The following is a 15,541-nucleotide window of genomic DNA, read 5'->3' on the forward strand; positions in this document are numbered from 1 at the left end:
AGAACATTCAAAAAAAAAAATCAACCAAAATCCAGCGAAATTCTCTGGATTTTGGTTGATAAAACTGGACTCATATGCAGATATAATTGGCAGACTTTCTGTTGTTAATTCAGTATTAATGCAGCTTTGATTGCCTCCTCGGCGAGGTCGGAGCCTCGTTAATGGACTGTTGTCAGACTCCGGATGAATGAGCGTCTCAGTCTGTCGTTCTCCTCGTACAGAGCGCTGCTGCAGAGCTATTCTGGAGCTCGACGTGAAGGTCGTTGGAGGGCTGCCTGTGGTCCCTCTGCTGTGTCAGGAAGTGTGTGTGCATGTATCCATCTGTGCATGTCGCTTCGTGTATATACCTGTAGGTGCTGTTGTTGTGGATGTGTGCTTTGTGTAGTCATGTCAGGACAGCAGCAGATGGCTGCTGCAGCAATCAGGGACTCACCTTGACTGTTGGAGTCCCAAAGACTTCATTTTAACTCCACAGACTCTCACCTGCAGTTCATGAGACTTCATTACACACCTGGAACCTTTTTATTTTACCCCACATAAACCCTCCCTGTGGCAGATTCACTCTATAACCGTTATAAAAAGAGGGTGTGACAGGGAGGTAGTCTGGCTGTGTGAATGTCACCCTAACTCGGCGTGACAGCACTGCGGAGGTAGAGGGACTGCACGGTTGCAGGTGTGGCCACTAGATGGCAGGAGAGGACAGTAATCTCACTGCCAAGTGCAGGTCGACATGAGTGAATGTCATGTAGGAGGTTAACTGTGAGCAGCGGTGTGTTGGTGTGGCTCAGAGCTGGAATCCAGCGTCAGGTTTCAGCTGATTCATGCAGAAATGTTAAAAACAAAGCAGCATCAGGGCATTTCGATAGTAAAGTGGTTAAAGTACAAACTAGACGAGTGCAAATGTTCAAATCCCGACTACTACTCTCTTTCCCCCTCACCTTAAAAACAAAGCAGCTTTATTTTCGTGCACTCATGCTTTAGTTTTGGTTCAAATTTTTGATAGAACTCAAATCGTGAAGGCAAGACTGTGCACATGTAGAGCCTGCATGTCAACAAATGCTGTATCTGTTAAATTACGTAAAAAAAGAACATAATTTACTCTGATTTAAGGGTTCTTGGAGCCATAGTTAAGTGATGAAAATGAGAACCGAGCAAGTTTTCTTTTTCTATCAAGCTTGTGTGACTTTATTCGCTGTGCTTCACACTGGATAGTCTGGCGATATGACTTACACAAGGACATGTCACAATGTCAGGGCTGAATTCATGTACTGTGCAGCCCTAGTTGGACTCAGTCCAAGACACAAATGTACGCAAAAAACCCAAATAAAAAGCTCAAAATTCCCAAAAAATTTTCTTTAAAACAAAGCAGCTTCATGTTAGGTGAGATTTTTGTCGTTTGAAGTTAAAAAATGAAAAACTGTGACTCCAAGAACCATTAAGCCTCCTGTTGTCCTGTGGGTCAAATCGACCTGTTTTAAAGTTTGAAAATGTGGAAAAAAAACAAAAATTTTCACAGTGAAAACTTCTACATTTTCAACATTTTGGGGAATTTTCTGAACATTTTTTGGTGCAAAAAAAGAAATGCTAAAAAAAAAAATGTTTTCTTTAAGTACATTTGGGAAAAAATCAACCAAAATCCAGCGAAATTTGCTGGATTTTGGTTGATTTTTATGTGAAAGTTCTTAAAGAAAATATTAGAAGTTTTACTGATATATATGGAATCATATTGGCTATTTTTAGGATTTTTTTGGAAGATTTTTATTCATTTTTTGAAAATATTTAGATTTTTAAATTTTTTTTTATTTTTTAATTTTTATTTCTTGCCAAATTTGGGGATTTTTCTAAAAATAAAACTTTGAAGGGAAACTTTTAAGGAATTTTTGGAATTTTCTTCTTGAAGATTTTGCAAATTTTTATAAATTCAGGGAACTTTTTGCTGAGTTTTTGGATTTTTTTCAGACAAGGGAACAATTTTTTTTTTGGTGCCCGTAAATGAGGACAACAGGAGGCTTAAACTGAGTTTGAGATTGTATAGTATATAGTATACATAAAAAATGTATTTTCACAGTGAAACTTCCAATTTTAAACATTTTTGGGAAATATTTGAACATGTTTTGGTGGAAAAAAATGTTTTAAAAAAAGTTTCTTTTGTCAAATATTAATTTACTGCATGTCTTCTCCCATTCTTCTCCCTGCTTTCCTGTCTGCCTCACAACTGTGCCTATCAAATAAAGCCAACAAAAGAACCAAAAAAAACCCAATTCAGTTTTAACATGGATTTAGGTTTATTTCAAGACAAACCAACTTCTATCAAAACACAGTAATTATACTGCGCTAGTACTGAGCAATTTTTACTTAAATTAGTCATGTTTTTCCTGTTTTTAAACCTTGATTTGCTAGAAATAAGAAAATAAAAATAAAAAATATTATTTGCTCATATTTAGTATTTTTCACTTATTACTGGGTAATATGAAGTTTTATTTCAAGTATTTTGACCTGAAAATCAGCATTTTCAGCTTATTTTAATCTTTTTGGATACTTACTTGGGACCTTTTTTCTAGATTTAAAAATCTTAATTCAAACGTTCTTACCAAGTAAAGTTTACTTGCTACATGGACAGATAATTAGGTGATTTTCTTCTCAAATTTAGTGTTTATATCTTATATTTGGTCTACTCTTGTTTGCAGTATACTGCTTTAATATCCACTTTCGAAACCAAAATTGGAAGAAATAGCTTAAATAATAACATTTCCAAAAAGTGAATAAGTGATTGGGAATTATGATTTGGATAAATTAGATCTAAAATGTGAAACAAATAGTAAAACAGCTGTAAACCTACTTTTGACCAACCCTGTATTATGCAATCTCAATCAAAGCCAAATATCTGCAAAAAAGACTCAAATAAAAGCATTAATACAACTTTTACAACCAAGCAGCTTCATTTTCATAAATTCATGCTTCAATTTTATCTCAGGTTTTTGTCAACAAACTTGGTGTTTTTTAAATGAGGTAAATAAAAATGAAACTGTGACTCTAAGAACCCTTAAATTCTGATTACATTATGTTTTTGAATTCCCCTTGGGATTAATAAAGTATCTATCTATCTATCTATCTATCTATGTATCTATCTATCTATCTATCTATCTATCTATCTATCTATCTATCTATCTATCTATCTATCTATCTATCTATCTATCTATCTATCTATGAATGTATCTATTCATCCATCCATCCATCCATCCATCCATTCATCTATCCATCTTGCAGGCTTATCTAGTATATTGGTCATGAAAAAAGTTTTCTTTATGTATGAAAAAGCCAGAGCATCACATGTTTGAGTTCATTTTCCTTACTTTAAATGATATACTATACAATCTCAAACTCAGTTTAACCCTCCTGTTGTCCTCATTTACGAGCACCAAAAAAAAAATTGTTCCCTTGTCTGAAAAAAATCCAAAAACTCAGCAAAAAGTTCCCTGAATTTATAAAAATTTGCAAAATTTAAAAAAAATTTAAAAATCTAAATGTTTTCAAAAAATGAATAAAAATCTTCAAAAAAAATCCTAAAAATATCCAATATGATTCCATATATATCAGTAAAACTTCTAATATTTTCTTTAAGAACTTTCACATAAAAATCAACCAAAATCCAGTGAAATTCGCTGGATTTTGGTTGATTTTTTCCCAAATATACTTAAAGAAAACATTTTTTTTTTAGCATTTCTTTTTTTGCACCAAAAAATGTTCAGAAAATTCCCCAAAATGTTGAAAATATGGAAGTTTTCTCTGTGAAAATTTTTGGTTTTTTTCCACATTTTGAATCTTTAAAACGGGTCCATTTGACCCGCTGGACAACCGGAGGGTTAAGCCACAGAGCCACAAAATATCTGCAAAAAGACTGAAATAAAAGCATTAAATGCCCCCAGATACAACCTTTAAAACAAATCAGCTTCATTTTTCTAAGCTTCGGTTTTGGTTCAGGTTTTTGCTCAGCTTCCTGATAAATCTCAGACCGTGGAGGTAAATGTTTGCTTATCGCTGATCTTATCGCACTTTTACGAGCCGCCCAGAAGCCGTGGAATCCAGGAGCGCGACAACGAGGCAAATATCTGCGAAGGCTCGTCCGTACTTTGATGAAAGTTGGAATTTCACTCCTCGTACCTCCTCCTCTTCCTCCTCCTCTCCCTCCTCCTCCTTCCCCTCTCATCACCTCTTTTCAGACAGCCTGCTCCGTCAGACAGTGGCTCATTGTGCCGAGCCGAGTGAGGGCTCAATTATGCGAGGATACCGTTAAAGCCGAGGCCGACACCGGGGGAATTCTCTCAGGACCTCTGGGCATTGTGCTGCCTCTCTGTGAGACAATACCAACAGGTGGCAGAGCTTAATCTCACGGTTATGAGCACTCCTGCACATGAAGCGAATCCACCATGGCCTCCGATGTTTACTAAAAGCTGCCAATTCCTTCCCTCTGAGGGCGGTTTAAACCTGACACCTCGTATCTTCTCTGTAGGTGTGCGATAAAGCTGACAAACATACAAATAAGGTGGACTACAATCACACCCAGAGGATGGGCTCACTGAGTAATTGGAGATGCAAGGAGAAAAAGGGACTGAGAGAGGAATGAATGGACTGTAGGAGGTTTTTTAGCTGAAAGACAAGCCAAGTCTCATGCCATGCTTCGAATCCAAGGTCAGCAGGGGACAGTGAGAGTTTGCACAGTGGAATAAGGGAGGGAGAAAGAGAGAGGGAGAGAGGGAGGAGTGAAAAAAAGAGGGAAGAGAAACAACAGCAAACAGACTCGGAGGGGAAAAGATAGAGCCGGAGAGGCACCGCAGGACAAACGGCTCTTTTAGCTGGGGGGAAGGAGGCTTACTGTGAAGATCAAATGACAGCAAACACAGAGCGACAGTGAGAAAGTGGCCGGAAAAAAAGAAAAGAGGAACCCATGAAGTTGGATTTAAAAGCGAGCCGAGGAAACTTCAGATGTCTGCTGGCCTCTTGGGAGCGACTACAGGTGTTACCTAGATCTGGACGGTGATGCGTTCAGGGTACGAGTCGAGGGGGAGACGAGGGCTCAGCCGGAAGCGAAGTGCCGGTCGGGAAACGGGAATGCGGACGACGTCGGTCTTCTGCTGTCATGTTTCCAACGCAGCCGGGGAGGAGAGGTATTTGGCTAATAGGCGGTCCTGCCACAGGTACGTCTCCACCCAGGAAACCTGTCCCACCTGTATTTCACATGAAGATCTGATTATCGGTTGTCCAGAAGGAAAATTCAAATGTGCTGTTTGATGCATCAGGAACCTGTTCACTTCCCTCATACAGCAGTATTATTTGATTATTCTGGAAAATATGCCACTCATGAACTCAAAAGCCTCAATGTTAAAGTGGAAACACTGAACTGTATGTGCTTTCTAGAGTGTACGATCTATCCTGAAAGCAAAAAATTACCAATTTCAAGCTTAAATAAATATACTTTGGTCCCTTGGCAGCAGGAGAAAAAGAGAATTATATCGATATCACAGTTTAAGTTCAATATTTACTCTCTTTTAGCTCCATTTTTGGTCACCACCAGCTTTCTGGAGGGACATATATGGCTGTTTAAGGCATCAGGAACCTGTTCACTTCCCTTTATACAACAGTATTATTTGATTATTACAGAAACTCGTGAACCCAAAAACCTCAATGTTAAAGTGGTAACACTGAAATGTATGAGTTTGATTTATTTCTCTTGCAACAATAAATGTGATTAAATTGTGATAATAGGTCCCCTGACTTACTTTCTAGTGTAAGATCTATCCTGAGACCAAAATGTTACCAGTGTTAACCTTAGATAAGTATATTTTGGCTACCTGGCTGCAGGAGAAAAAGAGAATTACACAGATATCACAGTTTAAGTTCCATATTTTCTCTCTTTTAGCTCCATTTTTGGTCTCCACCATCTCGTGATGGACATATATGGCTGTTTAAGGTGTCAGGCACCTGTTTGCATCTCTAATACAACAGTATTATTTGATTATTGTAGGAAGTATGGAACTCATGAACCCAGAAGCCTCAATGTTCAAGTGGTAACACTGAAATGTGTGTGTTTGATTTGTTTCTCTTGCAACAATAAATGGGATTAAGTTGTGAGAATAGCCCTGCGACAGACTGGCGACCTGTCTAGGGTGTCCCCTGCCTTCGCACCCAAGTCAGCTGGGATAGGCTCCAGCCCCCCCGCAACCCTAGTGAGGATTAAGTGGTGTATAGATAATGGATGGATGGATGGAAGTTGTGAGAATAGGTCCCTTGGCTTACTTTCTAGAGTGTAAGGTCTATCCTGAAAGCAAAATATTACCAGTGTTAACCTTAAATAAGTATATTTGGTAACTTGGCAGCAGGAGAAAAAGAGAATTATATAGATATCACCTTTTAAGTTCAATATTTACTCTCTTTTACCTCCGTTTTTGGTCTCCACCTCCTGAGAGATGTATATGGCTGTTCTTTCTGCACTTGGTGGTTTGTTGGTTCACCACTTGAAATTTCTCAATTGCTATTCAATCCAATCGCTGTCAAATCCCAGAAAATAGCCTTTCATTAGCTTCACATTTGCATTTTTTTGACATTATTCAACAACTACTAGATGTATTGTTGTGAAATTTGCATCCATGTTCCTCAGAGGATACACCAAATTGGCTTTTCTTTAACTTCACTTCTAGCATCAGCAGGCTGACAATTTTGGCTTTTAGTAAGATGGTTTGCCACCTATGGAATGAAATGCAGTCCAGATATTCATGGTTCCCAGAGGATAAATCCTGATACCCCTTCTTTATTCCTGTTCCTTAGCACCACCAGCAGGTCAGCAGCCTAGCCCACTAGCATTCTGATGCTTTTTTGCTTTTAGTCAAGTGTCTTCGCAGCTATTGTATGGACATTGTGTTGCCCAGAGGGTGAAACTTAACAACTTTGGTGAACTGTTGTCCTCTCTAACATGACAAGAGGTCAGCAGTTTTGTTGGCAATAAAATTTGATTCCAGTATCCAAGCAGCAGGTTGATGTTTTTGGCATTTCCTTAAATGTCATAGCAAATATTGGAAGGATTGTTGTGAAATGCCTTAACCCTCATGTTGTCCTTTGGGTCAAAATTGACCCGTTTTAAAGTTTGAAAATGTGGGAAAAAACTTTATTTTCACAGTGAAACTTCTGATGTTCACATTTTCAACATTTTTGGGAAATCTTTGAACATTTTTTGGTGGAAAAAAATAAATGTTAAAAATTTTTGTTAAGAACATTCACAAAAAAATCAACCGAAATCCAGTGAAATTCACTGGATTTTGGTTGATTTTTTTTCTGAATGTTCTTAAATTTTACTGATATATATGTAATCACTTTAGTTATTTTTAGGACTTTTTTGGAAGACTTTTACTCACTTTTTAAAAATATTTACAAGAATTTTCTTGCCAAATTTGGGGTATTTTTTTAAAATAAAACTTTTAAGGGAAACTTTTAAGGAATTATTGGAATTTTCTTCCTGAAGGTTTAGCAAATTTTCAGAAATTTGGGGAATATTTTTGCAGAATTTTTGTATTTTTTTCAGACAAGGAAGCAATATTTTTGGTGCCTGTAAATGAAGACAACAGGAGGGTTAATACATCTCAAATTAGGAGGCTATATGAAAGCAAAAATCTATTTTTGAGTGAAAAACTGCTATTTTTTTTTTTTTTTAAAAGCACATCTGGCTTATTTTAAGACACCTAAGCTTGACAATCCTGGTAAAACAGAGCTTAAAATAAGTTTTCCCAGCTAATTTTAAGATCTTAATATTCTAAATATCATATCTTATTTCAAGAAATCATACCAAGCCATTTTTCACTTGTTCTATTGGCAGATATTTTTCACTTATTTCAAGGTAAAAGTTCCTTAAAATAAGTTTTTTTTTCTTGTTTTGAGAGGGGCATTTTTTCCAGTGTGGATGTATTCTTGTCAAATTCAGAAAGTCATGTTCAATGTTTTGATTGATGTCTACAAAGAAATACCATTAGCAGACGTTAGCGTGTTAATAAACTAAACTAAGGTGGTGAAGCTGGTGAACATTCTACCTGTTAATCGTCAGCGTAACGTTGACTCTTTTGTCTCGATCCTCTGTGTTCTTTGTGAAACCACGGCTGACCTTCAAACCCTGCTAGCTCATGTTATTAATCACTGTTTGCTCTGGTGTGATTTGCCTGACTAATGCTCCATCTAAGATGTGTAAATGAGAGAAGCAAAGCCGTGGGATTGGGGGTTTTCTTGGCTCGCTCCTCGGGCCGACAAATCCAAATGAGAGCTGGCCTTCTTCAGGAAGTGTTTCTTGCTTTTTTGGATTACAACTCCGGGCTGCTGGACGGTCTTTGTTTTCTGTGGCCGGCTGACGTGACCAGAATGGACTCGCAGCTCAAGTCGCTGTCATGTCAAATATTCAGCGGATGAACTCAGAGACCTCGTTTCTATCATCCACACTTCAGCAGAAGCTGTAAAAGCAGCTCTCTTTTTACCTCAGTGTGACATAACATGCTTAAATTATCAGAATAATTCAGATAGAACTAGTTTAGCACTGCTGGCTGCCGGCTAATGCTTCAGAGGGGCTTAATTGGGAAATGATAAGGAAAAAGGAGATTTGAGTGCAGCCATTAACCCTTGTGTCGTCCTGCAGGTCAAAATTGACCCGGTTAAAGGTTTGAAAATGTGGGAAAAAATATATATTTTCTCAGTGAAAATTCTGATGTCCACATTTTCAACATTTTTGGGAAATCTTTGAACATTTTTTAGTGGAAAAAAAAATGTTAAAAATGTTTTTGAGAACATTCACAAAAAAATCTACCAAAATCCATGATTTTTATGTGAATGTTCTTAAAGAAAATCTTAGAAGTTTTCCTGATATATATGGAATCACTTTAGATATTTTTAGGATTTTTTTGGAAGATTTTTACTCATTTTTTGAAAATATTTACAAGAATTTTCTTGCCAAATTTGGGGGATTTTTTAAAATAAAACTTTTAAGGGAAACTTTTAAGGAATTATTGGAATTTTCTTCTTGAAGGTTTTGCAAATTTTCAAAAATTTGGGGAATTTTTTTGCAGAATTTTTGTATTTTTTTTCAGAGAAGGAAACAATATTTTTTGGTGCCTGTAAATGAAGACAACAGGAGGGTTAAGCTGTATAATCACCACATTATGTTTGAAGATTTGTATATAGAAATTAATATAAAAATGCTCTTTGTTTACTCAGTTCTCTATTTACTCGTCCTTTGCCACGTTTTTCAATCTCACTTCATTTCACACACATTTGTCTTTCTTTTGAGCTACTTTCTCTTGATCTGCTTCACTATTTTCATGTCTCTCTTCTGTATTTTACTAATCTTGGCTCCATTATGTAACAGCTAGAGCCTCTGATTTAAGGACAAATCAGATATTAGTATTCTTAAATTATTAATATACTGGAGTTATTAGTTTTATTATTATATCACTATCATTCATTGCTCCTTCTTTTATCCTTTTTTCACAGTTCTTTTTAATTATTTACCGCTTTGTTCCACTTACCTCTCCTGAACCATAATGTGCTTCGTTTCCCATCTTTTTTTTTTCCTTTTCCATTTATTTCTTACCGTCCATCTGTTTCTCAGTGCCTCATTTTAATCGCTCCCTCTGCTGTGTCTTCCACCTCTGACCCTCCTCCCACCGACCCTCCTCTCAGCAGGGAAAAGGCCCGTCTGGCGACAGACTCGGAGCTGGACCAGGACCTCAGCGACCGGCTGGGTCTGGGCAGCAGCGACACGCTCACCAACGGCAGCCACCGGGCCGACGTGGCGGCCGCCAAACGCCTCGCCAAACGTCTCTTCAACCTGGACGGCTTCAGGAAGTCCGATGTGGCGCGACACCTCAGCAAGAAGTGAGGAGGTTTCTTTGTCTTCTAAAGTTTTAGTGTCAGAAGACAGTTTGTTTGTTGTGTTCAAATGCACAAATCATTCCAGAACTGGAGGACGTTTGGGCTTCAAGATTTTCGAGAAATAAACCTTCTCTTTTACAATTTTCTGCAACATATTAGACAAAAACAAGACATAAAACAAGACACAAAACAAAAGACACGAAACAAAAACAAAAAACAAAAACAAGACATAAAATGACTAAAACAAGACACAAAACGACAAAAATGAGACAGAAAACAGCAAAAACAAGACACAAAACAACAAAAACAAGACAGAAAATGACAAAAACGAGACACAAAATGACAAAAACGAGACACAAAATGACAAAAACAAGTCATTAAAATGACAAAAATGAGACAAAATGAAAAAAACGAGACAGAAAACAAAAACAAGACAGAAAATAACAAAAACAAAACATAAAATGGCAAAACTGAGACACAAAACGACACAAAAAGACAAAAAACCAAACAGAAAATGACAAAAACAAGACACAAAGCAACAGACATGAAACAGAGTGGTAGCTTAGCTCAGCTTCCACATCAATGGTAGCATTTTTATTCCATGTTTTCTGTGTTGTTTGCTAACCCTACTCTAATCACAGTAACAGGGTTGCTAATCCATGCTAATGTGATCTTTTTCTCAGCAGTAGAAGCTAGATATTTAGCTGCTGTTACTGCTGACCAAGAGGACAAACTGACTGATGAAAAACAGTCCAAAGAATTAGTCTGATCCTGATAATATGAGGTAGAGTGAGACATTCAATCAAGGCTGACAATGGGATGAAAATATGAAAAATAGAAGAGAGGACATAGCTTTGCTCTACCTATTCTTTAGGAAAACTGTTTGGTGATGGAAACAACAAAAACAAGACATAGAATGACAAAAACGAGACACAAAACAACAAAAACAGACATAAAACAACAACAGTGAGACAGAAAACAAAAACGAGACAAATGACAAAAACATCAATAAGGTTATGCTAACTTGTTGTGGGACACATAGACTTTTTTCACCACACAAAGTCAGAGTTTATCAGCTGCAGTAAAATCATTTGTCCTCAGGTTGAGTCCTGAGCTCTGTCACAACTGTCAGGAAATTGTTATTTGACTGATGGTAAACCAGTAGCTGAATTATCGTCACACGTGGACAGAGTTTTCAGTTTCGGAAATCATAAATAAACCAGTCTGTAATTTATTTATACAGTTTGATAAGCTGCCGTGAGTTCAGATTTAATCTATTGTTTGTTGCATCATTATGCATTTTACATCACTTGGTTTTTTAATCTCACATGCATGACAAATATTGCATGTGCACTGTGGCTGTCTCTGTGTGAATGAAGCCATGAGAAGAATTAATGTAGAAGTGACCTAAGTCATAAAGACAGAGTGCTGTGACTTTAACAGACTGATGTCGCACCGATGTTTTGTCTGAAAGAGGTTTAAATAGACTAACAGCAGCTTACTAGCAACAGTAACAAAGCTAAAAGCAACTATATGAAGAACGCAGCGCAGCAACTTCTTAGACGTGCATTAGCAACCACTGCAGTCACCCTAGCAACCATACTGAATCCCATAGCAACACTGAAGAACACCTTAACAACAACATCTTTACCACCGTCTAACCACAGACTGTAGGTACCACATAGCAACCACAACGATCTACTTAGCAACCGGCCAGGTGTGTGAGCCCTACAATAAGCTAAACTTGTTAGCAATCACTGCTAACCTTGGTGTTATGACTCATCTTGGGTTGCACCAACAAAGAATGATTAAATCTGAGATTAGTTCTAATCAAAGGTGGGGCTAAAATGAGTAAATCTGGATCACCAGAGCTGTTTCACAATTAAAAGCAAACCTTTTTTCAGTCAGTTTCTCATGTCAGTCGTCGTCGACGTTAACTTGTGGTCATTCAAACTCAGACATGGCAGTGTGCAAAAAATGGAATTTGCACTCACCAGTCATTGTTCTGCTGAGATCCTGTTTGTGACGGCAGTTTGTTGTGGAAGTTCAGCGATGTCGAGAGAGGATGAGGAGGCAGACACAGAGAGACAGACTGGAGACTCAGACGATTTAACCTTCATGTCGTCCTGCGGGTCAAAACTGACCCGTTTTAAAGTTTGAAAATGTGGGAAAAAATAGATTTTCACAGTGAAACTTCTGATGTCCACATTTTCAACATTTTTGGGAAATCTTTGAACATTTTTTGGTGGAAAAAAAGAAATGTTAAAAAAAAGTTTAAGAACATTCACAAAAAAATCTACCAAAGTCCAGCGAAATTTGCTGGATTTTGGTAAATTTTTATGTGAATGTTCTTAAAGAAAATATTAGAAGTTTTACTGATATATATGTAATCACTTTAGATATTTTTAGGATTTTTTTGTAAGATTTTTTGAAAATATTTACAAGAATTTTCTTGCCAAATTTAAGTTTTTGTTTTTTTTTTTTTTTTTTAAATAAAACTTTTAAGGGAAACTTTTAAGGAATTATTGGAATTTTCTTCCTGAAGGTTTTGCAAATTTTCAGAAATTTGCTGAATTTTTTTGCTGAATTTTTGTATTTTTTTTTCAGACAAGGAAACAATATTTTTTGGTGCCTGTAAATGAGGACAATAGGAGGGTTAAAGTAGGTTTAGAGTAAAAACTAAACTAAGGTTTAAAGAGAAGTTCAAGTTGAATCTATTTTAATGATAGTTCTGTGATTTAAAGTCAAACCAGGATTTAATGGGGTTAAAAATGAATCTTTTTTTTGGTGCAACTAAGCTCATCTACTGCATAATCATTCTGAAACTAACTGACATCCAACTGTCACAAAACAAGCAGCTAAACATTTTAAATTCCCGTCTCAAAATGCTAAAAAGCAGCTGATATGAACACAACATATTAGCACCAGCAGTTTCTGTTTTTTCTACATGACTTTTCCTACTAATGTCACTACATGTCCCACCAGTTATGATGCTGTATATAAACAATAAGAATCTATGTAGGACTCGTCTTATCCATGTTATGTATTCTCTAACTGTACTGTAATTTGCATGTTGTTGGATAAACCTCCTTCCTGCTGCATCTTATGTTTATTTAATGGATGCTAATCTACCGGGTCTGGTGCTCGTTCTCTCTGCTGTACGTTTACTGTCTTCCTGTTACTTTCTGCCTACAAAGTGCTGCGTTTTTCCTTCAGCGGTGCTCAATCAGGCCGTCAGTCTGTCAGCTGCTCGCTCGTGCTGATGAGAAAGAATTCGGGATTAAAGGGTTTCCTCACTTTCTGACAGATGCACCCTGGGAATCTCCTCCCTCTTTTCTTTCTTCTTCCTCTTGTGTTTTTCTCGCCTCCGGTTTGCATCTCGAGCTGTGAACGCTGACTGACTGACAGCCCAAACTGAGCCGTTCACTGAGAAAGCTGCCATTTGACGTTTTATTACTTGTTTGTATGTTGATTTTTATTGTGTCTTACACCCCTGTTTATATTATTTTCTGTCTTTTTGTTTGCTTGTCTGCAGTAATGACTTCAGCCGCATGGTTGCAGAAGAATATCTCAGTTTCTTCAACTTCACAGGCCTCGCTCTTGACCAAGCACTGCGGTAAGAAAGTCAACAAAAAACAGTTGTAGTCCAGCTTTTAAAGCACAATTTATACATTTCTTTTGGTTAAAAGTAGATGTAAACTGTACATTTTTATGTCATGACTGTGTTAAAACATCGGTATTCACATTCTCCTGTTTCCTCTGAGTGTCCTCGTGGTTTTGATTTAACCTCAGTTACATGGAAACTTACATTTTTGATGTCTTTATGCTGGCTTTTAGCTGTCAGCTGCTGGTAAACACTGCCCTCTAGAGGGCTGCTGTGGTGCTGCACTTAAAATGGAATCAGTTTGAACAGTATCTACACTAAATAATTAGGTTAATTCAATATTATGTTCATTTTATCTATTCAGATTTATTAATACTGGGTTGGATCCTGCATTTTGTGCTACTCATCGTCTTATTTATACTGTTGCAACATTATACCATTATTTAAATTGAAAAATTTGGTTTAGGTCTGGATTTTCCTCAGAAAATACAGAGATCCTTCACTAGAGTAGAAGCAGAAATTATACTATACATATTGCAAGAAAATAGTGCCGTTAAAAGTATTTAATGTGCAGAGACCTGTCACATTTTCATGTTGCACAAGATATAATATCATTGTATTATTAGTACCGATGTATTAATGTTTAATCCTCTAAACCCCAATGCGTGTTGGCACATTTAAAGGCCATTTTATCTTATCAAAAATCTCCTAAATTACACAATAAACCATAATAAAAATAGTTGGATGTTTAAGTTTCTGACTGTCCTTAAGCTAATCATGTGTGTCAAGCTTAAAATCATGATATTTCATCAAAATTACTCTATTCTACACGTTTTATCTATTTAAAAACATGATCTAAAATAAATAAATAAGTAAAATAAAAAATTCAGAGGAACCGAGCCGCCTTGAATGACTCAGCTGCTCAGTCACGTCATTAAAATTAAGGGACTATTTGGATGAACTGCAAGCAACAAAAAAGAGGCTGGTAGCAAAATAAAACTTACTTGAGTCATAAAATGAATTCAGCATGGCTCAAAAATGTTAAACAGAGGCATGAAGTTATTGGAAGATACATTAAACATGGTGAAACATCTTTCTAAAGCTGATAAATGTACAGAAATGTAAATAAATAAATATCTATAGCATGTAGATTCTCCTTGTTTCCAGTGCTGGTACCACCTCAGGGCACTAAATAGATCATTTTGGTAGATAATTTTGTACAATATATACATGTTGTGCACAAAAAAATAAATAAATTCAACTTTCATTTTTTCTTTATTTATGTTTTATGGCATTTAACTGCATAGGATATATATTGAGTTCACTTCTAGCAATGATTTTGCTGTTTCCATTGAGGTGCAGGACTTTATATTGGAGTAAAAAATGAACCCACGATGAGCAACAATGTGAGCAACAAATAACTAGAAACTGCTTGGGGCTCAGAGGGTTTTTAATCCAGCAGTAGGTAACTTCTTATAGCTTGTTTGGTAGTTGTTGTTTTTTTTTTTTTTTTATCAAAATGCATCATATTTTATTAGATGCAACTACAGCTGTTGTGTAATGTAGTAAAAAGTGCACTACACAGACATGTAGTGAAGTAGAAGTATAGACTACCTCAAAACTGTGCTTAAATATAGAACTTGAACTAATATACACTGGAAAAAATGCCCCTCTGAAAACAAGAAAAAAACTTATTTCAAGGAACTTTTACCTTGAAAAAAATCTGCCAATAGAACAAGTGAAAAATGGCTTGGTAAGATTTCTTGAAATAACATGTGATATTTAGAATATTGAGAGCTTAAAATTAGCTGGGAAAACTCATTTTAAGCTCTATTTTACCAGGATTGTCAAGCTTAGGTGTCTTAAAATAAGACAGATATGATTTAAAAAAAAAAAAAAAAGTAGCAGTTTTTCACTCAAAAATAGATTTTTGCTTCCATGTAACCTTCTAATTTGAGATGTATTAACCCTCCTGTTGTCTTCATGTACAGGCACCAAAAAATATTGTTTCCTCCTACAAAGATTCCTCAAATTTCT

The 15,541-nt window shown here is 36.4% G+C and overlaps 1 protein-coding gene across 6 annotated transcripts in view; it reads left to right on the forward strand.

The window, feature by feature from the left end:
• The window catches only part of LOC111572927 (PH and SEC7 domain-containing protein 1-like), a 131,211-nt gene that overhangs the window by 50,539 nt on the left and 65,131 nt on the right, over positions 1–15,541 (forward strand). For 3 of the 6 annotated variants that reach the window (XM_055004477.1, XM_055004476.1, XM_055004478.1), the window contains exons 6-7: positions 9,709–9,903; positions 13,436–13,516. In XM_055004477.1, the coding sequence (XP_054860452.1) occupies positions 9,709–9,903; positions 13,436–13,516 (276 nt within the window). Of the gene's footprint in view, positions 1–4,766; positions 5,196–9,708; positions 9,904–13,435; positions 13,517–15,541 lie in introns of those variants that run through there. The other 3 variants (XM_055004481.1, XM_055004480.1, XM_055004479.1) reach the window with 3 other exon arrangements.

The sequence above is a fragment of the Amphiprion ocellaris genome, chromosome 18, assembly GCF_022539595.1.
Source record: "Amphiprion ocellaris isolate individual 3 ecotype Okinawa chromosome 18, ASM2253959v1, whole genome shotgun sequence".
Lineage (NCBI taxonomy): Eukaryota > Metazoa > Chordata > Actinopteri > Pomacentridae > Amphiprion > Amphiprion ocellaris.